The sequence below is a fragment of the Cephus cinctus genome, unplaced genomic scaffold, assembly GCF_000341935.2.
Source record: "Cephus cinctus unplaced genomic scaffold, Ccin1 Ccin1_scaffold0167, whole genome shotgun sequence".
NCBI lineage: Eukaryota > Metazoa > Arthropoda > Insecta > Hymenoptera > Cephidae > Cephus > Cephus cinctus.
The window spans coordinates 308,441-334,632 of NW_014332891.1; the positions used below are offsets into that span (position 1 = coordinate 308,441).

Consider the following 26,192-nt stretch of genomic DNA (forward strand, 5'->3'; position numbering starts at 1 on the left):
AAAAAACCAAAAAAAAAAAAAAAAAAAAAAATGATTTACGACGTTCAATGAAAGCACTCATTATCATCGCCGCGAATGTCTCCTACGGCGTCAAAGGAAGCCGCCATCTTGACTTTCAGCCAAGTGAAAAGAAAGCATTAACGTGACTGCGCAATAAGTCTCGCCGATGAGAGCCGGCAGTAGTTATATTCACTAGAGAGCCAGACACTTGATATAAAAATATGAATGGCACGGTAAGACTGAGTGACGTCATAATTATTTCCAAGTCGAACCACACACCTAACTAACCATCCAGTCAACCTGAACCCCCTCTTGAAAGAAATTTTTCATTTCCTCCAAATTATCGATACAGAAAAACCCGAAGATGAGACCCGAAGATGAGACCCGAAACCTATCATCCCCAGTGATACCAGCGTGAAAATATCATAAAAATAATTTTGTCCAAATCCACGTAAATCCGATTGATAAAGTCCCTCCTTATCTCCACTATCGCTCGATGACGACGCTTCGCGTTTTCAGACTCGTCCGACTTCACAGACTGCGAGAGATTGTCCCAAAGTCGATTTCACGGACTTAACGACAATACGATGGTTTACGAGACGTCGAGACGGCAGACCGTACCGGGAAACGTCAATCGACCCTTTCGCTCCACCGTAAGAGAGACTTGGTACCCCCCGTCACCCGTAAGATCAAAATACATTTTCGGAGACACCCCTCGGTCGTCTACCGTGCGCGTCATCTAATAAAATTAGTATAGAAGGGTTGCCGGGAGTCTACTGGCAGGGTCGGATCTCCAGGGGCGGGTCTGGTACTAAGTTTTACCTTCGGTGGGGATGGATTGATGAAAATGAGATCTCGCAAGCGAAGTCCCGTGCTGCGCCGTTGAATTGAACACGCGCCACCTGTACGCCTTAGGAAACCCAAGTAAATCTAATGCGCCTTCCTGCGTGTTCGCCCATTAAACACCGAGCGCGTCCTCCTCGCATGCATTCGTCCCTTGGCTCTTGGCGCTGACGGTGCACGCTCCGTTACTCGCTGGCAAGGTATAACGGCAGCAAGGTATAACGGCTGCGCTGCTTTCGATTAGGGTAGCTAATGACTTAGTCGTTATGTAAATTGGCCGGAAAGCGATGTGTACGGAGACTTCTGCGTAGGTAAATTAATAATTGTCCGTACGCTTGAAATTTAACGAGGCACAATTTACAAGACGGTGAATTATAATATCGTTGCTTATCAACCCATTTGGAATTTATGTCTTTTTCGTTTAATGGATCGCTCGTCCCGATGACGTCACAAGCGGAACTTACATAACGTCCGTACCTTGGGTCACACGTTTCTGCCATGTTGGCAGTACTGATTTTTGTTTTTCCTCAGGTTCCTCCTGTCTAGGTATTTTAAGGTTTGATCTTCATCCTTCGTATTGCTTGTGCGTTTGCTTACGAAATTTTGTTCTTGTTGCAGGAAACATCAGAACGAAAACTGTACTCGACGTGGAAACGAAAGCAGGATACTGGCTGACGATTTATGCCCAGGATCATGCAGTCGTACCGCTCAGTTCGAAATTGCAGGTAATTTATAATTAATTGTTGGTAATTGTCTCGGGAGTGATTATCTGACTTTTTTTCACTGTATTTTTTTTTTTTTTTTTTTTTTTTTCTAGATTTATGTGGAAATTCTTGACGAGAACGATAACACACCGCTTACGGAATTGCCGGTTTATTATCCGTCCGTACCGGAAAATTCGTCGAGCGGACTGAGCGTCGTACAGATACGTGCATTTGATCGTGACGTCACGTCCCAGGAAGTCGTCTTCTCCATCACCAGTGGAAATCCCGAGGGCTACTTTCTCATAAACTCCACGACGGGTAAGTCGAAGATACGATGTTTTATGATATTTTTTAACGAACCGTGACGAAATTTGAAATTGACGAATCATAAAAAGAAGAGGGCCTAAGAACGATCTGTTTAATATATATATATATTTTTTTAAAGAAAATTTCATTTTCGTTCTCGTTTACCTCGGACTCACAAATTTTTCATCGCGTCCCACCCACTTCGTTTTACCCTGTCATTTTACCCCTCGGCAGTAACGAACTGTCAATTTATATTTTTCCTTTTTTTTTTCTTCAATAATTTCCAAACGTATATTTTTTTTCTTGATTCTGGTAATTTCGTTATTTCATGTAAACGTCACTACCGTCGATCGTAAATATACGTGTAGTGACGTCATCGTTTTAGTCAGAATCCCCAAAGAGTCTTTTCGTACGAATTCGCGTTGAAGGTTGCCTTATCACGTCCTTATACTGTACGTACGATGTAGAAATGGATTACCAACCTACCAAAGCATTTCTCAGATGACAAAGAATTCACTACGAGATACATTGCTTCTCGTCAAATCTTACGACGTCCCTATTCTCCTGCTTGATAACCAAGGTTCGACGCCATTACCGAAATCGGCCTAGAGAAAACGGCACATGGCTGCCACTTCCTTCTGATCGATCGAGATAGATTTAAAGGGCTCGCGAATCTAAGCAGGGTGAAGAAAAAAAAAAAGGAAAATTCTTTGTCAATCTTGAAATCACGAAAAAAACCGCCCGTCGTACAATACTGTTGAAACGCGTGATAAAAAAAAATTTCGAAAATTTTTTCAAAATTCCTTTAAAACTATCACTGATTATATTCGAGGCTCCACACGCGAATGTAAATGGCAATGATGAACGACAAACGGAAATGGTCGCAATTACGAATGAATTGTATCAGTCGGTAATGTCATTAGGGTTATCGATACGTCAACGTACCGATTTATCCCATATTCCATAAGCGCCAGACATTATTCGTCTTCTGACAATTCTTTTTATCTTCGTTATTACGCAAATCGTCGACCGACAGGATACACAGTCTACAGGTCTTGCGAAGGACTTCGGACAAAAGTAGGATTAAATGAAACTGCGAAGCAATGAAATAAAATCTGCCGGAAGTCATTGGAATTCGCATTACGTAATCAATGCAAAAATATCACGAGGACGTTCGCGAGCGAACTCGCAGCACGCATGTAGAATATATGTTCGTGCACGTAAAAAAGTATACATATATATATATACTCGACTCATATTACACAAAATTGATAAATTCCTCAATTACACGTGCATCGCAATTAGTACTTTCAGGGATGACCAAATATGCTCGTTAACCGCGCTGATAGGTACAAAGGCTGTTTCACGTGTATCGTGGAGGTTGAGAGACTAAAAGGGATGAAAGAAAAACAAAGTGTAACGGGAAGTATTAAAAATTCGTGCTTACGTAACAAGGGTGATATTAACTCCGAACGAGTCTAGTATAAAGGTAAGACTAGTTTCAGGATGGCGCATACTGATTTATACGTATGGTTAAATAATGGGAGATAAACGTCGGGCATTCGTCATATTAAAAGTGCATGAAGGGTGGTAATAAATTTGTTGATAATTGCACGTTTTCCGCCCCTTTCCTGTAATTTGGGCTGAATGTATATCTATATGCTCGAAGCTGAGAGTAATAACGTGAGTAATATCGGCAAGTCGAAATTGCATCTGCTTATTGGATCGCAGCTACCTGACGACTGCTGCCCCCTGGTGTCTAAATAGAGCAGCCCTTGATATAATGCAGTACGAGAACCCTGCCCTCCACGTATTTTACAACCGTAATTTCCGTACTGGGTCTTGCGACGGGGGATTCGGGCACGGCAGTTCTAGAAATGTTTTTTATTTGTTATGTAAAAATGGCCCACTGACGTTGTGGTGGTTAAAATATTAACCCAGCCCAACCCTAACGTTCTGTTTTATATTTACGGATACAATCAGTCGACCATCTAATTTACGAGATCGGATAAGACCAGCACGTGAAAATGGTTTTTGCTAAGGCCTCACCTGAGTATCCGTTTGGGCTTATCGGTTGAAGTTAGTTCCCGAGCGGTAACGGGGTGGCGCCACTGATAAGGCAAAAATAAGGTCTTGTGGTTTTGAGGTTAGGCAATACGGTTTTGATAGGATGGGCTATATGTACGTATGATGTACGTGTATGGGGATTTCTACGTAGGGAATTAATTCGGTTTATTTCATATGTTTGTAGTTACTTGTGGGTCGGGGCTGAAATTTTGTATCTTGCTCTAGGTGCAAGACGGTTGGTACTATTCACTAGGGGTTAAGGTTAGGGCACTCGTGTAAGTGGGAATGACTATGCTCGGGACGATTAGGAGGAACGTTCATTAAATGCACGTTAAAATTAATCAACGATTTCAAAGCTGCGTCTATCCTGGCGGGAAATTTAAACCTTTAAGACGTGCCGGGCGTAATTATAACTTTACTATACAGATTCTCGTCGATAACGTGTCGCGTACGGCTTTGTTGAGCTTTATTGGGGGATACCCTTGGGAGGACCGGGGGCGGATAGTAAAATGTTTAATAAGGAAGACGCCTAGTGCGTTTACCTCGGCGATAATCCCACGCGGGGGTTCCATGATATGAGATTTTAGAGGTGATAAGACGCCGTTTTCTTAGGTCTATATTCTTATGCTTCCTATACGTGACAGTCTGAAATATCTTCTCGCGGATTAATGAATTTTTCATATTTTTTTTTTTTTTAGGGGGGGTAGTTTTATTGTATCGCTATTCCGAATTTAGTCCGGAGGTTGGTTTTACTTGATTTTGATAAAAAAAAAATTTTTTTTAAATCCAACCTATTTCACTCGTATGTTACATACTCGTGTGTCGTTATGCTGATATGTATGGAAATCTCCTGTAATATCGTGATTAGCTTGGAATATTTTGTCGCGTTCATGCGCACCGTGTCGCTTTCATTTTACGATATCGAATCTTTTGGAACGGATGCTGTCGATGACGGAGACGAAAAATGAATTCAAAAAATGTATCAAGGTGTCTGTTTGATATTTTTTTTATCAATTTTTTTTTTCTTTTGATAAGTCAGCTTACGAATCGTGCGAATAAAATTATTATAATAAATTTGAAAGTTTGCCAAAAAAAAAATCGAATCTGTTCCAAGTAGTGTGGACGAAATTTGATTGTCAAAAAAAAATATGCAAAGGTTGCCAGAATCCGAATTCCTTTGTAGGATTCGAGAGGGGCGGCCGAATCAGAAAAAAGTTTCGTTATTAGATAAAGAAGAACGCGGGTTCGCAATTTTTATCGGAAAAATTCGGAGAACTCGGTGGGAAATGATTTTCACAGATTGCCGCGAGGGAATTTCGCGAAAATGCTGACACCTGCGATACTGACCGGAAAACTCTATGAGCCGTGTGGATTTTATAATGCAACATGAGTTCGCGTGACCCCAGTATATAATAATATAATAAATATCGAATTTTAGTATCAGACATTTTCACAAATTTTCTCATCTTGATTATCTAATCGATACACGACGGAAATTCATTTTTTATACACAAAATTATCCCTGGAGCACAGAAAGGGTTGATTTAAGATGCTGGACGACGATTCTGCTAATTGAATCAAGCATTATTTATTTCTTACCAAGCGAAAGCAAAATGGATCCTTGTGAAATTATCTTTAAAAAATAACTGCAATTCACTCTTGGCCAGAAGTATTACAAAAATTGTTATAATTCATTTTACGTATATGCCTCGGTAATAACGACCTAGATCTCTATGCATTTTCCTACATGCTATAGATACCGTACTATGGTATCCCGAGAAAAATGGAACTTCGGAGACATATAAAATATATCTATACATATATTATATAGGTATACGTGCACTGTCGCAAAGTTCTGCAGCGAAACGGCTTCTCGCTAACCTGGTTAGTCGTTCGCAGTTGAATGTAAAACCTGTGCCAATAGTCGACCCGCTATAGGAGAAACCATAAAAATTGTAAAAACAGTCACTACCCTATGTATTTGCACATATCAAAAGGGGCTTCGCACTACTGCACGCTTCTCTATGAGGAATACTTCGCTTATTGAGAGAACATTGAGTAAATAAAGTTTGGCGAATAAAGTAGCTGGTTTGTAATTTCGTATAGAATTGTTAAATTTGATGAAAATGCTCTCGTGTAGCGTGACTGGTAAGATTTGAACAAAAATATTTGTCAATTTCAAAACAAATTTATGAGTCTGACGGGCCGATTGCAGTGCATCAAAGTAAAATGCCGAAAGGGTGTCTAAGGGTGTTTTTTTTTTTTTTTTTTTTTTTAAGGGAAATAAATATTTTTTGGGACAAATACCTCTGATATTTATATAAGGAATCTTATTCGTTTGGTGAAATATATTCTGATTAGGTAAACTGATTGATATATTCCGATTGATTAGATCATTGCTCTCGACGGATACCCAGATTCATTTTGATATCGAGGGTCGCGAGTATCGTGTAATTATTAATTAATATTTTTTTAATTATTTTTCATCTTCGTTTCAGGTCTCATCACCACCAGTGGCAGGAAGTTGGATCGCGAGAATCAGGCCGAACACGTGCTTGAGGTGAGTGATTGATAAATAATTACATATATAAGGGCATAACCAACAATTAATAAATTGCAAAGTAGTAGAAGTAAATATTGCAAGATTCAAGCTAATTGACATAATTTAATTGGAATAACGTACGAAATATAAATTTAATTTGACTAATTCGACCTATCTGGCTCAAAACTTGTACGTATCTCGATTTCTCTATAATTCTTCAAGAATCGAATTTCCATGTTGACTGTACGCTGAATGCTTGCGCGACACATTGCAAAGGGTTTTCGTAACATCCTGGCAATTAATCAACCAAAATTTTCGAAATCATTCCCAAGCCACAATTTTATTTCCGACATCATTCCTGAATTCACGTGACGTAACTAATACGTAAATAATGACATCCCCGAAATTACGTACGAACCAATTTTCACGGTTGCCGACGAATAAAGCCTTCTCTGACGGTCCCTTAATTATTTCGTCTCTCTCGCGCTCCCGCTCGCCCAGCCACGCGTAGACATCGCGAATTCCCAATTTCGCTTCTCGCTATCGTCATCAAAGTAATTCGTCAAAAGAAGTCATCATAAGGATCCGCCAAATTGGGACGTTCGGCAGTCCCTCATAACTTCATTACATAATTTTCCATAGAGTCATGATCCCAGGGTGACTCATTCGCATCCGAATAAAGTCGTCGAGCCGTTAAAAATGTTTCAGTACTAAATATTCGGAAAAAAAAAAAAAAATTTACATTAAATTCGAGTTGGAGTAAAATCGTAAATTTGAAAAAAAAAAAATTTTTTATTTTTTTCGATTTCCGGTTCATCAATCATATCTTTTTTGACTATTAGAAATGATGACCTACCTCTCTATGCGTCTTCGTATAAAATTCGAAATCTAATTCTAAAAATTGTTAATTTCTCGATTCAAGCAATTATTGACTTTGTTACTAATTACCCGCTAATTACCCAGCGACGAATGTCACTCTTATCAAATTCGTCGTTGCATGAATTTTCGTTTGTAATCGCGATTAACGCAAAGAGATGAACGATTGAGTATGCGAGTTAGCTAAATAGGCTCTTGGGAATTGGTTTACATGTGAACGCGCGTTTACGTATTAGGCTAGCGTTCGCAGTTGGCTGCACTGAGGTAGACTGACGGCAATTATAAATTCGCATTATCTCCCGGCTCAATTACCATAAACCAGTAGAGGAACAAGGAGCGACAACGTATGACGTTGCGATAGCACAGCTGCCACATTACACGAAGCCCATTAGACCGCGAGCATATGAACCAGGCTTTATACCTATGAGTCGGGCACCTTTAACCGTCATTACCTCTACCGCACTTGAACTAGTTCTTTAAGCAGTTTCACCTGAACTCTTTGTCAGGGTTGGTATCTTTCTACACGCTTTACGCAACCATACCTATATATATATATATACATATATACACTAGCGACACGTACGGTACTTGTACTAAACTACCCTTAGAATCGTTGAAGAAGTTCAGCACTCGCCCCCTTCGGAATAACCAGCGGACCGGCAAACGTCGTGTCCTCGAGGAGCGTACGTGACCTATGACCTTAAAGATAAAAATAAAGTAGACACCTGAATAAGAGTATTAAAGATTCCGGAGCATTTTTAACAGCGTCTGGATGCTGCTTAACGACCCTGATAAGAATCTCTTGAAATATCCCACGTCCGTTCAATGCCACTTGTAATTCCCAGTATATAGACTCTTGCCTGACTTAAATGAATTGGCGCATGCGCACCGAGGTTACTAAGCGACAGATCTCCCAGTAGTCTCCGACACCTTTCCGATATCTTTGGAGTGGAAATGAGAAAGAAAATCGGATCCCCTTCGGCAGATTGAAAGCTAAAATGAGGGAATCTCCTGTCGATGCAATAGCAAAGGAGGTAGAGGCCAATGGTGTTCACGGGGAACAGAGAGAGAAGGAATGGATGGAGTTTGGAAAGAAAAGAGAGAGAGAGAAACATTTTTTACCATTTCCCTCGAGGACGTAGTCGACGACACCGTCTTTCCCTTAAGATTTTCATTGGCAGGAATACCTAGTTACTTCGGGAAGTAACCTTTTGCAGAGTCTAGGGAATTTTTTTTTATTCCACTGGACAGTGCGGCTACCCGTGGTACAGTTTACTCGAAAGGGACTTTCATGGATCTTGTAGCAAAGCCTTTAATGTACTAACACGATCCACGGCTGTCTTTGTCACAGCCACAAGATTCTACTGGGAACAGCCAATTGAAAGAAGTTAGGACAATCCTTGCTGGCTAAATCAGTTAATCCATTTTAGTTGCCAGGTTACACGTCCCGTGGCGCTGCGAGGAATTTATCAAGTTCCTCCTTGCAGTTGTTGGCGAGGAGAGAATAATTGCCTGGTCGGAAGACATTTTCAAACGAGGACCTTTTCTATGGATTTGCCAAATACCCTTTTTTTTTAGTACGATATATATATATATGTTTGGTGTATACTATAGCACTTCGGAATCACCGATTTTATCCTTTTTACGGAGTTTCTCTCTTTCCGCTACATCGTTTTCCTCGAATTTTACTTTTTTTTTTATTTTTCTTTTTTTTTTTTTTTTCATGGACTTTGTTCCAGTCTCTAAGGCGAAAGGAACGCTTTCAGGATTCCCTTCGATTTCAACCATATATAACTACTTACCTTGAACCTTTTTCTATCCCGTCGGAGAAAAAAAATAAAAATCTCCGTCCAATCCCGGAAATAAAGCCAAACGCTTTATCCGCGTTCCTTTAAATTTATTTTCCTTTAGTTAGCCTAAGCCCAAAATGTCTGTGTATATGTACATATCCATGAATATAAAATCCTGCAGCAGGATGGATGTCACGTATGACGTATATACGTAATATCCATCTTACTCCCAGTACGTTAAGAGCGTATAGATGTAAACGTGACATAAAAATCTGTCTTATTGATATACACGTATTTTCTCGGAGAAATATGGAAAATGGAGTATAACAAAACACATTCGTAAAAGTGGTAAAAAGTTCGATACTTTTTCCCAATGCAATGTATCAATCAATATAGCAAACCAGGTCGGCTCGGTCTCTATGCATACATATATATCCATTACCCCAAGACAATATATCGTTACATGTATATATCTTATATAGATTCCACCACAGCATCCCTCCAGTGATCCCCATCCTCGCGTATTTCTCCAGTTCGCTTTAAAGCCGACGACACCCTTTAGCGCACAACCCCCAGAACAGTTTATCCGCCGATCCCTTACGTTGCCGCATTTACTTGTCACACAATTTTCACCCGTATCCTTTAGAACGCTCCGACCTTTGACCCCACGTACTGTTTTTACCTCGTGTAATACGACCCTTCGACCAACCCCTTCCCTCCTCCCCGTAAACCCGCATATAACCAATTTTCCAAAATTCCACCGATTCATAAAAATTGCACGGACCCTTGTCTTATGCTTAAAAATTATTTGCGCCAACTTAAAAAAAAAAAAATTTTTTTACCTCTATACGAAAAAATTTTTTTTTCCACCGATATTTTCCTCGCACAATGCATTTCCTCCTATCTTGCATATGGCAAAGTATACCGGGTGTACTTTATATGATAGACGTGTAACGCGAGACTGCATCGTATTATTTTAGTCGAACTGTCCCGACTGGCTTCGCGTCATCTGAGTTATGTAACTCTGGAGATGCACTTGGCTACGAGTTGGCCGCCGTGACACTTTGCGCCTTACCAACTTCATAACAAAACTTGAGTTACGCGATTGTCTTCAACGTTTCATTGAGTTTCTAACAAACTCGAATGCACCGCGAATGCACTTCTCGTTCGGTTTTGTTGGTATCGCGTCGCGGCCGACCTCCTTTTCGAGTGACGACAAAGAAATGCATCCCTTGAGGTATCTACTCTTACCACGTGCCGTATAGGAGCACTGGTATATGTGGATGTGACTCGCGTCAATTTTTATATAAATAAAAATATATAAATAACGGGACTACGAAGGGACGTGGAGGGGAAAAATAATATTAATATCCGTACGAAAATCACTGGCTGCGGAGAGCCGAATGAAATCAGGTCCCGTTGGGAGATACCAGGATCCTCTTATGGTAGATGGGGGGGGGGGCAGGAAGGGGACCGTAAAAATTTGTGTTCACCGTGAAGTCCAACAATCGAGTCACGCGATAATTTTTCGATTTAAAAAGAAATTTTTTTTATTAAATCACACGTGCTACTCGGTTCAGATCTAGAATTGCTCTGTATCTCTATCTCTATAGCTAGTGCTCTTTATCTATGTCTGTCTTGAACTGTACGTAACGTGCACAGCATCCGACCACAGATAGTAGGTATTGGAACTCTCAATCAGGTTAGAAGCGTAGAACTGTCAATGGGATCGTTAGGCCAGTTGCTTGTGTTTCTAATTGAATTAAGGGTAACAAGTCTCTAAGCGTGGATTTCGAATTACTCGAACCATCCGCTAAGATATATACCATTTGCACCGTTATACATCTTGACGATGGGTATTTCCGTAAAATGATGAAAATATTAAAAATTCTTTTTCGTGGCATAAATTTTTGTCACGGTTTTTAATGAGTGTCCGGTATACAAAAAATATTTAAAAAACTTTATATTCATGAATTTTGGAATCCTGTCATAGGGGGTTTTAAATGGTATTTGTCTGTGTCGCGTACCAAGAGCCTCGTACAGGTAACAGATGGCACTGCATGCAGCGAAGCTGCGGGTTGCGACTGCAACTGCAGGTAAAGTGGATAATGCTGAAATAAATTTTGAAAAAAAAAATGGATGGTTTAGGTAAAGTCAAAAGGAACGAAAGGTTGAAAAATTTATATCCGTATAAAGATGATGCAAAATGTGAAAAAAAAAATGCCGTTTCGTGGATCATCCGCGGAACGTATCCGAGAAATGAATATTTCAAACGGAATACATTATGGTTCGACATAGATCTCGCGGAGTAATCGCATGTTAAAATTATGCTTCGCGTCGAGTTAATGCAGAATCAGACCGATCGTAATCTACCGAGTTAACTTGAATTCTTTTGGCGTAAAGATGAAAACCAGCCACGCGTAAACGTACTTACATTTATATATGCTTGTTGTATCTATACGTAAGACGATTGAATTTTTTGCACCTTCCCCTATATAAATTCGCATATCGTCATAGGGCAAAGATTTTGTGAATTTTGTGAACATTTATTGGATTTTATCCATTTAATTTTCGATGCTTCGATACGTCTGTTGGGGTATGACGTCAGGCCCACTTTTTTTTTTACTTTGGGCCCTATATCAAATCTTTTATCGTTACCTCGTTAGTGGGCCTACTAAAGATAGTTATTGATGTCCTCACGGATCTCAATATACTTGTGGCCACAATTTCCGGCTACCTCGAGGCCATCCCGGCTGTTTTCTCATGCGTGTCGAATTACACGTTGAACGACTTTTTCTCGGAGTTCCTACGATAATTTATAACCCGAAAGTCTTCGACGCCTACGAAACTCTTTGCCACACACGGGCTTTCACGTATCTGCGCTACGCCAGGTGTCTTTTTACGCGTCGTAAATCCTATCGATTTGGTTTCGAATACATATTTAAAAGAATCGCGGCTCTCTGAGCGTTGGGATAACATACGTGATATACCCGGAAATGAAAAAAAAAAAGGGAAAATAGAAAAAAATGACAGTCAATTATATGCATGGAATTTTATTTAAAAAAAAATCTTTTTACCTGACTTTCAGTCTCACTCACTTCACATATGTATTTCTCAATTATCCTTAACCCTAATGAACGTAATCGTAACGCCTATCCGTGACGACGAGGCATCGTTTCACATATGAATTCCAAATGAGACACACACGACGCGCGGCTAATTGACTAATAAAATGTTTTTTATCGTCGGCTGCCTCGACAAAACAAATAATTTTTAAGGCTCACTATTTTCTAGCAACCCCGCATGGGTAACCCACGTATGACGTCACGCGTGTCAATACTCTCGTGCTTTTCGTGAAAGTCAAATTATTATTGTAAAAAGCGTAGAAATACGTGTCGAAATTATTACCGTGAAATTTTTATTAATTATTTAATAATTATCGACCTTTGACATTTGCTTATTGTAAAGAGAAAAAAAAAGACGAGGCTGAACAAGGGGAATAACCTGTCTTACCGTGGCACTATACCGGGTATCCCGTGGTACTTGAATTCAAGCACAAATCTTGAAAATTGCTTACATTGTAAAAAAAAAGGTCACTTCAGATGCTCGTAAAAGCTTTGAAGATGGTTGCCACTTCAGAGGAAGTTCATTTGAATTCATAATCGATAAGGGTTATGAGAGGAGAGAGAGTGGTCCAAAGTGAAAGCTAAGTAGATAAGGCACGTACGTGATCAGACGGGTGATTTTTTTTTTGTATAAATAAAAAAATTTTCTTTTTATAGCATCGATAATGCAGATTTTTTTTTTTTGGAATTCAGGTACTACCAACTAACGTTGATCAAGACGTTTCTGTCGTGGTACTTCTATTAATTGGTATAATTTTTCAGCTTATTTTCATACAGTCTACATATTTCTTCGTTGTAGGCCCTTGTATTAATGAGACACCCTGAATAATGCGATATACTTATACGTGGTTATATATCGCTATGAAGAATTTTCTATGCACCGCTTGCACTTAATGCTCGGCAATTTTTGCTTCTCAACCCGGAAAATATCGAGCTTCGTCAGCGTCTTCTACGTTGAACGTGGACCGATCGCGTTTATGAAAAATAAAGTGAAGTAGATGCTCGAGACAGTAGATAAAAAAATTGATGTATTAAAAAAAAATTATTTTGCTATTTTTTAATTATTTTCCAAACTTTGATGTGACAGTGATTTTTTTAATCGCTTCAATATTGTGTGTGTGTATATATATATATAAGTGTATACGTATATCGAAAATATTTTTTATCGAATTCTAGAAGATTTGAATTTCCAAAAAAATCTTACAATTTCATCCCCCTTACAAATGGTAATACAGTCCGATCGAAAATCTCATGCAAAAGGAACAGAAAGGAACACGTGGATTTCGTCCCTCGATATTACCCCACTAACATCTACAACCAGGATAACCTTATTCGTAGATCGAAAGTCTCATTCGTTCAAAAGGATAACGTTTATCTAACCTCTTAACCGCGTTCAATGTATGAACATACCATAAGCGTTTTCCAATTTTTCGTCCTGAGGGTTAAAACTGGTACCTTGGTCCTTTCAGTCTTTCCACCCCTGTAGGTAATTCCAGTTAGTGGAAAAAATTCTAACAAATCAGATCGAAGCTTTTTCGAAAAGTTTCCATAAAAAAATCTACCCACTCCAACGTGCATATGATTGTCAATGAAAAAGAAAAAAAAAATATTAGGCATTTCCATGAAATAACAAAATCCCTTTTACGCTCTATTTATCTATCTCGGTCGGTATAGTAGGATAGTACCTAGTTACCTACGTATCTACCAAAGTGGATGAATTCACGAACCGAAGCACACAAGGTGCCCAAAGTTCACGCTTGGTTAAACCTCGAAAAGCTCAGTAAAGCGTATTAAATAAACATTACAAAGTGTTTCCGCTAATCCAAATTCCCACAAGGATTCGGATTTCGTTTATCGACTAAATTGTACATTTAAATGAAGAAGGTATTTCCCGCGAGACAAAAGCTCCTCTCGTTTCTCCCATTCTATTCACGTCCTTCTGTTCGGGGATTCCCCGAAGTCCTTTGTTCACTGAAAAGCCTTTAACCATAGAACAACCGTGACAGCGATCCCGGAATTTCCGGTTTCCAATCTGCAGGTCGTTTATATAGGTAGAAGAAAATTTCAACATCGGCGATTTGTATCTCGCGAAACGTCCCGAAAAGATTTTACGAACGTGAACGGGTACAGGGGATGTTTTAGTGGGAGCGCAAGAGTCAAGGGGACAGAGGTGGTGGAAAATGATGGGGGTTGAAAAAAAAAAACCTAAAGGAACGCAAAAAATATAAAACGAAAAATGGTTACGTTCAAGAATTTATTTTGAAAAATTTTCTTTCCAATTTTTCTATTCTCAAGATTTCATCTGTGAGATTTAATATCAGTCGAATTTCGACGTAGAAATGGATACCAAGAAAATCTTCAAGATAAAGGTACATATCCACTTGCCTTTCCTCGTATATATATATATATCAGTAACGATAAAATGCCCGTAAAAGTCAAGACAGCGAATCTAAGATGGACGAGAACATTTTTCGAAAGCCATTCTATAATACGAACAAAGCCGTCCACCTTTTCGATGCCTTATACCAGCGTCATCATTTGATTAGATAAAATTCCAATATTTCATCGGAGAACGTATCTCCCGCAGATTGGTACCAAAAACCATTAAAAAAAAAAAAACGAATGATTATAAATTTGCCAAATGCAATCGAAATTGCAAAGTAATCGAATAAATTGTCTAACACTAATTTTCCGAGTATTAAATTGAATTTCCAGCAACAATAGAAACGATCGATCAGCCTCCTTCAATGCTTAGCCATAAGAGACCCCCCGTAGTTGTCAGATGCCTCAGTTAACGTAAGCCATACGAATAGTTCGCCAAGAGGAATTATTGAGGTCGAAGGTTTAAAGAATAGCCGCAAGAGGGAAAGACATCTCCCATTACCCTTAATCACAAGGGAAAAAGGTAGGAGTGCTATACCTAAGGGAAACGAGCCCTAATGTAGCCAGACTTAGTATAGAAGCACAAAAGAGGGGTGTCGAGCCCTATTTACGAAATCTCCCACTTTATTACACGTTATACCTAACCTATTCAGGAACGTACCTTAGAAGGGAAACAATACCATTCCTATAATGTACCTTAATTAGCCATACGGCCACCATGTTAACTACCCTTAAGCAACATATTTGGACCTCCGAGAGTCAAGTGTTAAGAATTAACGTTGTACCATAGTGTTATCCAATTAACCCGTTAAAAAGTTACTCGACGTATTACCAAGGCAAAGTAGGTTAGGTTGGTGAACCGATAACGATTTTTTATATTCCAATTAGCGAAACGTCGGAAAAAATTTATTTTACTTGCCGGTTCGTCGATCGGACATTTTTTTTTATTTCGCAAGCTTACTTACCCACGAGAATTAATGCCATCCATATGTGACCGTATCTTCGTAACTTATAATGGATATCTATCTTATGCTCTATCGCGAAGCGCAAGGATAACACGTAATTCGCTCGACTTAATTTACTGCAGGCGTTACCTGCGGATGTGACGTCTCATCTGTAGCGACTCTGGGGAACGCGAAATTTATGTCGCGGTTTTCAGCTCAGACCGCGAATACCTTGCCTCTCTGTTGCACTAACCAAACCTTGGTCGGGAAATTGCTAAAGCTTTGCCTGCGCCAATCCACGGGTTCGGGCAAATGAGCTACAGGCTCTGCGTTCGATTTCAATGAAAATCGTCTTTGCGTGATTGCCTTAATAATTCACGCGTCTCTCTTAAGTTCTCGAGGATTATTTCTCTGAGGATACACCTTGATGCTCACTCACATTGACTCGCCTCTTAAGATTCCCTCGAGGTCCTTTGGGTGATTCGTAGCTATTAATTGACGTACCTATCTGCTTGAGTGTTCTGCCATTTATACACTTATATTATTCATTGATACGAGTACCTCTACCTACGGCCATTAGTCATGTGGGATACTGTAATTTTTTTTAATGTGAAATAATATTTTAATTAATTTTTGGTACTTAACAAAAAAATTTTTTTTTTAAATCGCATGTCGCGAATTACGTGAAAAGCGAAAAATTTTGTGTTTGTTAATTGTATTTTTGACGCGTGGGTTAAGACGGGTTATTAAAGAATTTTTGAAATTGTTTAATGTATAATTACTGCATTTTCCGGGTACTTTTAATTCTCTCTTTTTTTTTCGGGACTTTTTCCGGTTAATAAGTGTAATTTAAGTTCTCGCGAGACGAGTTATTCCCTTGCGGCTAAATTTCACGAGTAGATGTATTAAAAGCATTTTTAATTTGCGACCTTTTTTGCTTCTGCTTTCAGGTCACGGTGAGAGATAACGGCAGGCCACCCTTATCCTCGACTACCAGGGTTGTCGTGGAGGTAGAGGACATCAACGATCACGCTCCGGTATTCGAGCAAAAATTCTACTCTGTACAAATTCCTGCTTCTGCGCCATTGGACAAGCCGATCCTCCAGGTGAGAATAATTTTGCAATACCTCCTTTACTTTGTACGAAAATTCCTCGTCTCGTTGCTTTATGCCGTTTTCACGAATTTTGCAAAAAAGGAAACTGTTTTAATGAAAATTATTAACAAAAATTTATATTACTCACCACGTGACGCTACCTTACGCATTAAAAATATTATTTATCATAAATAAGCATTGGATCGAAATGAACTAAAAAAAATGGTCGTTTCAAAATTTGATAACGATTTGTTTTTTTTTTTTTTACTTTTTATCATATAGATTTGGAAACGGACTTTTTTGAAAGGGAAAAAAATCTCTGCTTATCTTTCGGTTTTCGAACTCGATATATGTATAGGGTAGACTTAGTAAATGAGTTCGCGCACGTGACAAAATAATAACCCTTGCACATTACGACCCTTGCAGTTCATAAAGAGAGTGCACCCTCTTCCCTTAAACACTAGAAGAAGAGAAATGGGCACTTCTCATTTCATTAACAATGCACAATATAATAATCCACATGTATAATATTGCATAGACCACATGACTATATATGTATATAAATTCCATACACGGCACTTCGCTATCACGTACACCTTTGTCATTATTCTATAATCGTTCTCGTTAATCCACCAGCTGATCATTACTTGTTTTACTACTAATTAAACATAACGACCGACATTAATTTGACATTCCAAATTAGACCGTGCATACAGCGAGGTTCCGGATGTTGTAACGAACCTGATAAAGTCCCGATTGTGAATTGGACGATATTGGAATTTGAAAAATGTCATTAACTCGTAAATCGCAATTTTGAGTAAAAATCTCAATTTTATTTCTCAAACTTTTCCAATAAATATCAAAAGAGCTACATCAGCCTCTCTCGATCCTCTCGCCATGGCCGCGCTGAAAAAATGCAAATGAACAATAAAAAAAATATATTAAAAAGTGATTAATTAACAAGCAAGAAAAAAAAAGATAATTTCTAAAGATCTCATCTCGTTCCCGACAGAAAATGAGGAACCGCTCGCGGGATTACGATCTCTCGGTCGATACGTTACTCGAGAATGGAACATGGGAGACATTTAATCCCGACACCCTGTCAGGAGATCATTTCTTGAGGGTAAGAAAGTTATTTGGTTGGCACGGCAAAAAAAAAAAACGTGAAAAAAAAAGAAAATAAAAACATTTCAAAATCAAAGAATGAAGAGCCGCAAAAAAATCGTATTCGTCGTATTTTATTAATAAAAAAAAAAGTTCATAGCCGGTTGCCTTGACGAATTTCGAAAGCTTCGCCGTTCGATATCACGTATATTGAATTCTGTGCTAATGCCCTAAGTTCTCTTGTCAGTTGTCGCTGTTAGGCGAATCATGCATATTGCCTAGTTGATTAATAAATAATTTCTTTGATTCGCTCTCGCTCGTCCTCTCTTTACTTCATTTTATCAACTAAATCTTCATTATCGGTCACTTTTTGCACACGATTTTCGTACCTGCTGGTTATCATTATTTTTTCAACTTGTTTGACTGCATCTGCATTGTGCCTTAAAAAAAAACATATTATTTTTATACTTCCTTCCTGTGCTTCGTTATTCGACCGTCTTTACGTTTCATCAGCAGTCTTTAGGTTAGTCGCTGTCTCGCTTGATATCTTCGTTATCTCGTTGTATACATGCTACGTATTCAATACGGTACGTATAACGTTAGAAATGCTGTCGTATGAGACTGTCGCCTGAGAATGCTCTATTTTGAACCATTAATAATTACTCAACCACAATACAGACACTCAGCAGAAATACGATGTACTGGGTAATGTCCGTAACGTCTATAGGCCACTTGCAGAAACTGGCTGTTGCAAAATTACCGCAGTCAGCAGACAAAGGTCCTAGACATATTTAGCGAAACTCTCTGTCGTTCGTGAGTGCGTAAGAGAGAGATGGAAGGTGTATCCATCTCTCTCTCTCTCATTCTCTTTCTATTTCCCTTTGTCAGACGAATCCGTGACAAACGATCCAACCGCTTTGGACACAGACCTACCTCCCCCATTGGTCAGAGATTGCGTGTAGTGTTTTTTTTTGTATTTTCCTTTTCTTCTTTCCATTCGCCATTTCCCACTGTCTCTCCCTCTATTTCTTGCCCTCGCAACAATAATTTCTCGTTAATCTGTGAAAAACAGTATTTCCTCCATACGAAAATTTCGAATACTATTGAATTTATTTTTTTTTGAAGTTTTTCGAAAGATCCAAGTATCAGGGAGGTGGAAATAATTTTTAATCAAAATTACGTCACCGCTCGAGACGATTAAGGTAGAGGGATTTTTTTTCAATTTTTTTTTTTTTTTTTGAACTTCAAATCGTTGGAACCTGCCCTAATGACAGTGCATACGCATTCCGTTATGGCAGTAGACGGTACGTTAGACTCGAAGAAAAACGCGAAGTGGATCATAGCGGTTACCCAGTATATCCTGAACTGCAGTTCACATGCGCACTAAGCAGACTTTCGCAAAAGGTATGCTGATAACCAGCAAGCCTGAAATTCGCGGCAAGCATGGAATATTATCGAGAGCTGCTTAGTATAAAAAAAAAAAAATTGACAAATCACGAACACTTAAAAAATTGCATCCTCGAAAAATCATGACAGATTTCGTTAAAATAATTATAAGTGTTTCGCATGCCGGCTGAGAATGTTGATGCCTGAAATGAGCACGATTGAAAATGCCATCGATTGCTCGTAAATGAAACGCGATGAACTTAGCGTAGGATTTGAGGAAGAAGAATGTATTGTATAATAAAGCCAAGAGAGGAGAAGAGAATACCGAAAAAAAAAACAAATTCGATAACCGGCAAAAGCCAGGATAACGAGAGAAGTAAGGATAGAGAAAGGAAAAAAAAAAAAAAAAAAAAAAAAAAAAAAAAAAAAAAAAAAAAAAAAAAAAAAAAAAAGAAAAATCAAGAACGTTAATACCGCGTTACGTTAAATATACCTGTCGTATGTCGAGTATGTATAAATTCAAAGATTCTTCGACCTTGAGCCCCCTTCTAACTTTGCATTACGTAATCGCGCGGACCTTTACGATTTCCCATCTTTCCAATTTGTGCAATTCATTCGGACGATAAATCATCCCTCGTTCGCCGTCGTCGAAGTTATCGGGTGGTCATGATAAATTTCACTGGCGAAAAATTACGAGAGAACTTTCGACCCCCGTTGTACTTGCTAGCTAGAGTCTCTCTGTCCCTTTCTCTCTCGTCTATATACTAGCAAGTTTCCTATATACCGTAGCACTAGTATATCACGCCATTTGTAATTTGATATTTCGGTGAAAAGTGACGTGGTAAAAAAAAAACAAAATTCCAAAATATCATAAAATCACTTAATCAAGGCGATACTAGATTTCGTTGTTTCGATAACTCTCGATCAAGACCATGATAACTCGTAGACTTTACGTATGTGATAGATTATTAATTCTAATTGACACGTCAGGTATTGGCAAAGGACGACGACGTCGGGGACAATGGAAAGATTCAATACAGCATTAAGGGTGGTCGCGGTAAAGGAAAGTTCAAGATTCATCCATCGACCGGTATGGTTTATTCCCAGCGATTATTCGACGTCAGTCAAGAATACGAGATTATGGTAAGATACGAGAAAAATATATAATTGATCCCGATGACGTTCAATCCTGTATATATCTATTTAGATCCGCGCTGCGGACGGCGGGGAGCCTCAGCGAAGTCATCAAACTCGCGTTTCCGTTCAAGTAATAGAAGCGCCCGTGGAATCCGAAAATCCACCAGTCTTCAAGACCGTCAATCAGAGCGTGGAGATCACCGAAAGCGATGACGTAGGTTTTCTGGTCGCTCTTGTTCAAGCTACCGACAAGGACGGCGACACTCTCTGGTACGACATCGTAGGTAAGTCCATTGTCAATTTTGTCATTGAATTCCAAAGACAAAGACAGTTCCCTGTACTTTACCAGTCAGACTGTCTCTTCAAGAGCGAGTTCACCGTGTGAGCCAATCTCGATCTGTATGTACCTGAGCAAGTTCAATCAGCATTGCTAAAATGGTTTGTTGCAGATGGTGATAAACGGGACGAGTTTTTCATCGGTCGTGACAAGGGAAACGTGTTACTGGCTAAAAAAGTCGACTGGGAGACGCAGAACTTTTACAATCTCACTGTGGCTGTGAGCGACGGTGTTCGCACGGTTAACACTCAGCTGTTTGTGACGGTAATCGACATAAACGACCACAGGCCAGAGTTCACCGAGCACACGTATCGCGTGGACATTTCGGAAAACGTCGAAAAGGGCGAGACCATCCTCCAGCTTCATGCGACCGACGAGGACGAGGACAAGAAAGTATTTTACAGTCTGCACGCAGCGGAGAATCAGGCGTCGCTCGAGATCTTTCACATAGACTCTGTCACCGGAGTGGTTTCCCTTAACAAGGCTCTGGATCGTGAATCCATTGAGGAACATGTACTCACTGTGATGGTGCGTGATCAGGGAACGCCTGCTAAGAGAAATTACGCCAGAGTCATAGTCGCGGTTCATGATCACAACGACCATGCACCCGAGTTCACCAGCGAGATCATCCAAGGCAAAGTGTTCGAGACTTCGCCGGTTGGCACTGTGGTCGTTCAAGTTTACGCTATCGATCGGGATCGCGGTGACAATTCCAGGATCACCTACTCCATCACTTCCGGTAACGTTGGTAACGTCTTCACCATAGATCCGGATTTGGGATTGATAAGGATCGCACGTGAACTTGACCTCAGCGCTGCTTCCGAGTATATACTACTGATAAAGGCTTCCGATCACGGTTCACCAGCTCTGATGAACACTGTGCCTGTTCACGTTATGGTGACAATGGCAGACAACGCACCGCCGAGGTTCATACAGAAGGAACTTGCTGCTGAGATATATGAGAATCAACAGACTGGAACTTACGTTAAGCACGTTGAAGCACGGAGCACGTCGTCTTTGCAGTTTGAGATTAAAAGCGGAAATACGGACGATACCTTTTTTATAAATCCAAGCACTGGTGTCATTACTACTAAGAATCAATTGGACTATGAGAAAACCAAGTTTTACAATCTCACCGTAGCTGCGACTAACATGGCAGCCGCCGTTGCTCAGTGCAGTGTCATTGTTCATGTTCTTGATAAAAATGATAACCCACCGAGATTCCTTCAGGCTGTTTACAATGGCGAGGTTAGCGAAGGTGCCAGCATCGGTTCTCTAGTACTGACTAATAGCAGCACACCTCTTGTCATCAAAGCCGAAGACGCTGATTCGGAATTGAACGCGTTACTCCATTACGACATTGTGGAGGATCTGCCAAGAAAGTATTTCCATATTGATTCTAGTACAGGCGCCATAAGAACTGTCATGGTACTGGATCACGAGACTATTCCAGAATTTGTATTTCATGTGAAAGTCTCGGATTTGGGTAAACCAAAATTGTCGTCGGAAACTACTGCCAAAGTTATGATCACTGTAACCGATGTCAATGACTGTCCGCCGAAGTTTCTGCAGAACGATTACAACGCTACGTTGCTGCTGCCAACGTATAAGAATGTTGCGGTGCTACGGGTCAGTGCTAATGATCCTGACAGTTCCGAGGGAACTTCTCTGAGATATGACATTATCGATGGCAATAAAGGTCACACTTTTGAAATCGATTCCAAAACCGGAACCATCACTGTCGAGACGCCGGAACGATTGAAGAAAAATTATCTACTGCATGTTCGCGTCTCGGATGGGAAGTACTCCAGTGTTACTCAAGTGAACGTGAACGTTGAGAAGTCGGAAAATTCTGGATTAGTTTTTCAAAAGAGTGTTTACGAGGGTACCATACTCGAAAATTCTACTAAGATATCAACCGTGGTTGTACTGAACGTTCTGGGAAGTTCACTGAATGAACATATTGTGTTCAGGATATTGAATCCTACTGAAATGTTCGAAATTGGTAGCACTTCCGGTGCCATTAGAACCACTGGCATTCGATTCGATCGTGAAATCTGTGATAACTATGAACTTATAGTCGAGGCTAAGAGTCATACGCCAGACAGGGATAAGCCCAGGGTCGCTCATGTTATCGTGAACATTACCATTTTGGATATTAATGATAACTGTCCCATGTTTGTGAACCTACCTTACTACGCTGTAGTCTCTGTGGACGCTCAGAAGGGAGATGTTATCACCAAGGTAAGAGTCTAAAGATTTGTATTCTTTTTACAACCCTTGTTTTCAAAAATAAACCAAACTATTTTGTTCGCTAAGGTTCATGCAGTCGACATGGACAGCGGCGATAACGGCGAGGTGCGATATGAACTCAAGAAAGGACATGGTGAACTTTTCAAGGTCTGCAGAAAAACTGGAGAAATATCTTTGAAACAAAATCTCGAGGGTCACAATCGTGAATATCAATTAACCATCGCTGCTTATGACGGTGGTAAGTACAATCTTGTGTAATATTATTAAAGAATTTCATTAATTAACTTTTCACTAATGTACACTATTATTTACAGGCATTACACCATGTTCTATCGAAGTGCCTGTCAATGTAAAAGTCATTGACAGATCGATGCCTGTTTTCGACAAACAATTCTACACCGACAGCGTGCTGGAAAGTATAGAAGTTCACTCGCCACTGGCTCTTTCGATCCAAGCGGAATCTCCGTTAGGAAGGAAACTCATATACAGCATCACGAAAGGAAATGATTTTGAAGAATTCGCCCTGGACTTCAACACCGGTGAGTTTATGGATAATTGTACGAAATTAAATGATGCATGTCTCGTTTAATATTTTCAACAAAATTTATATTTCCTCATTCTCGCTGGACAAGATTGATATTGTGTTCTTAAAAATTGTCAAGCTGCCCTTGTTTGTCCCCATATGAAAATCCACTCAATGTTGTCCGGTTGGATTTATTTTTCAATGATCAAGTATGTAAATATATACTTCCGGTCCGGCTTTGTGATAACGTGTCCTGAAATTTCGTTAGTGTTATGGTGGCGAGTCAGGAGGTGTTAATTGCGCATAAAAGAAAAATGTACTTTGTACGTAGAGTAAATTATATATTTTAACACAATTTTCCCAAAAACCATTCCTAATTCGTATGTTATCCAGTATTCTTGTATGATCACTATATAACTCGGTTGTGGAACTCAGTCTTGCCTTATCTCTACTTGATCTAAATACCTAATTGATTAGTAATTCGGTGAAAGAAATCTCTCATTAAACCTTCAGTATAAATATATTAATGATCCGCGTCAGTCGCTTTACACAGTTTCCTCTATATTTTTCAAAATTATATCAATAATAAAATTGTCTTTTTCTGTATTAATGCCACATCAAAGAGCCAGATTAATTAAGCGGAACGTCACGTTCATAATACAAATTGTAATTAGTATCTATTAATTTATTGATGCTCCATAAACTATTGTACAATGGAACCCATTTCACTCTGAATAGCTGTTTGTTTGAATTTCAATAGTTTCAACAAACAGTTATCAGGTCCTTTTCTCTAATCAGTTACTGAAGTATCGGTGGGGGGTGTGCATTCGGAACGATCAATAGGTTTAATTGAAATCAATACAACTAATCGGTACAAGTATTACTATCCTTATATTCTTCTTTCAATACGGTAGCGGATTTGCGTAGAAAAATGTCCTAGAAAATACTCTTCGAATTCACATCTTTCCCACCCAAAGTCCTAAAGAATGCTTGATCGATAACTAGAAATTAAAGATTTGTTGTATCTACCTGTTTCGCAGCACCCGACAGTAACAATGGTCCTTGTGAGTATAAAACAAAAAAAGAACTAGTACTATCGGCCTGCTATTGTGTCGCTGTTGTTCTGCACTCCGCTCTACTGCATCCTTGCTGTTTACTTTAGCTATGCACTCCTGCAATTCAATGTCCTGGTGCAAGAAAGAATTTTATTACAATAGACCGGTTGAACAGTTGAAATCTCTTTCCACGAGTTATTTATTTTTACTTGTTTTTAAAAAAAAAATATCCTACACAATATTCACTCTTGATTTTTTTAATTACATGGGCACTCGCTTGATTTTCATAAATTTTTTTTCTTTTCACTACAGCACCTATTTATTATAAATATTATACGCATGCATATATTACCTACACTTTCGCACAGACATGGCTTAGAATTCATTTGGACAATCATGATTTTAATTTTGAAAATCTACTTTCGTTATAGCTTAAATTTTGTGATAACAAAACAAAAATACGCTTGAGTTATTTATCAACAAAATTTAATTGCACTTCCAATCACTGCTTGTACAAATTATTGCATGCAATAAATGCATTCTTTCCTTCTCTCTTCCGTAACATTAACAATTCATTATGGTGGCACGTTCTGTACTGCAAGTAAAGAACTGCATCAGATGCATTTTCACGTCATGCACTTCACTCCCCAGCCTCAGAATTTCTGTCCGATACAAACTAACAGGAACCACAAATCCCACATTTTATAGTCAGCAAATCAAAGGAGTCTATTTAGTGAAAGAATACAAAAAAATTGCGCTACTTCGACGGCAGTACGAGGCATTATAAAAAAAAATTCAAATCTGCTCAAAGCAAAATTCTCAACGTCAAAATCACAATCAAAATCGAATCTCATTATTCGCCCGGCTTTTCGTCCTGGCGCATTGGCTTTGTCACGAATTGCATGTTGCATCCTACCCTTTGCCTAAAATACGGTACAAATTAATTTAGCAAATTTAACGTCACCCGTAGAGTTTTGCAACAGTATGAGCGTGTCGAGAACAATGATCAATCACGAAAATTTCATTAATAAAACGTCACGTGATTATTATCAATAAATATGCTGCGTTCTGCCGTATAATAATTGTATGAAAAATTAAATTTACCGTTTTGATAAATTGCTCCCACCCATAAGTACATACAGTATACATGCTCATTGTATATCCGTGACGTTGTTTGTACATAAATAGGTATATTACATGGCTGCATTCATTAGTGTCTAGGTATCTACGAATCTGAAGGTCTAGAATTTTTTTAAAATTTGCATAAAAAATTATTACCCACTTTTGAAAAAAATAATGTAATTTTATAATAAAAATCAGGACCTTCGGATTCGCAGACACTCGGTTAGATAGTGCTTTCGGGTCCTACAACCTTCTCTTCGATAAATTAGGTGTAATCTATGTGGTGGATGAGCTGGATTATGAGCAAAAGAAGCAATACGAATTGACGGTACGCGCTACGGACAGCGTATCCGGTGTATACGCTGAGGTCCTTGTCAGCATCCTGGTCCTGGACGTGAACGACTGTCCACCAGAGTTCAGTCAAGATTCGTACAACATATCCGTGTCAGAAGCGGCGCCATTTGGAACATCAATTCTCAAAGTCAGTTCCAGAGATAACGATACCGGTAAGTTTAATATCAGTCAATAAAATTCATTATACAATTAGGATCAATAAATCCTAATGGATCGATACTGACTGTATAATTTTTATAATTGTAATT

The 26,192-nt window shown here is 39.1% G+C and overlaps 1 protein-coding gene across 8 annotated transcripts in view; it reads left to right on the top strand.

Annotated features, from left to right (window-relative positions):
• Positions 1–26,192, top strand: part of LOC107263850 (fat-like cadherin-related tumor suppressor homolog) — a 217,462-nt gene that overhangs the window by 179,132 nt on the left and 12,138 nt on the right. For 6 of the 8 annotated variants that reach the window (XM_025081169.1, XM_025081168.1, XM_015731491.2 and 3 more), the window contains 12 exons: positions 1,462–1,568; positions 1,661–1,865; positions 6,419–6,480; positions 16,530–16,685; positions 17,686–17,796; positions 20,154–20,306; positions 20,371–20,584; positions 20,750–22,881; positions 22,957–23,128; positions 23,205–23,429; positions 24,454–24,477; positions 25,860–26,096. In XM_025081169.1, the coding sequence (XP_024936937.1) occupies positions 1,462–1,568; positions 1,661–1,865; positions 6,419–6,480; positions 16,530–16,685; positions 17,686–17,796; positions 20,154–20,306; positions 20,371–20,584; positions 20,750–22,881; positions 22,957–23,128; positions 23,205–23,429; positions 24,454–24,477; positions 25,860–26,096 (3,798 nt within the window). The remainder of the gene's footprint in view (positions 1–1,461; positions 1,569–1,660; positions 1,866–6,418; positions 6,481–16,529; positions 16,686–17,685; positions 17,797–20,153; positions 20,307–20,370; positions 20,585–20,749; positions 22,882–22,956; positions 23,129–23,204; positions 23,430–24,453; positions 24,478–25,859; positions 26,097–26,192) is intronic. The other 2 variants (XM_015731495.2, XM_015731496.2) reach the window with 2 other exon arrangements.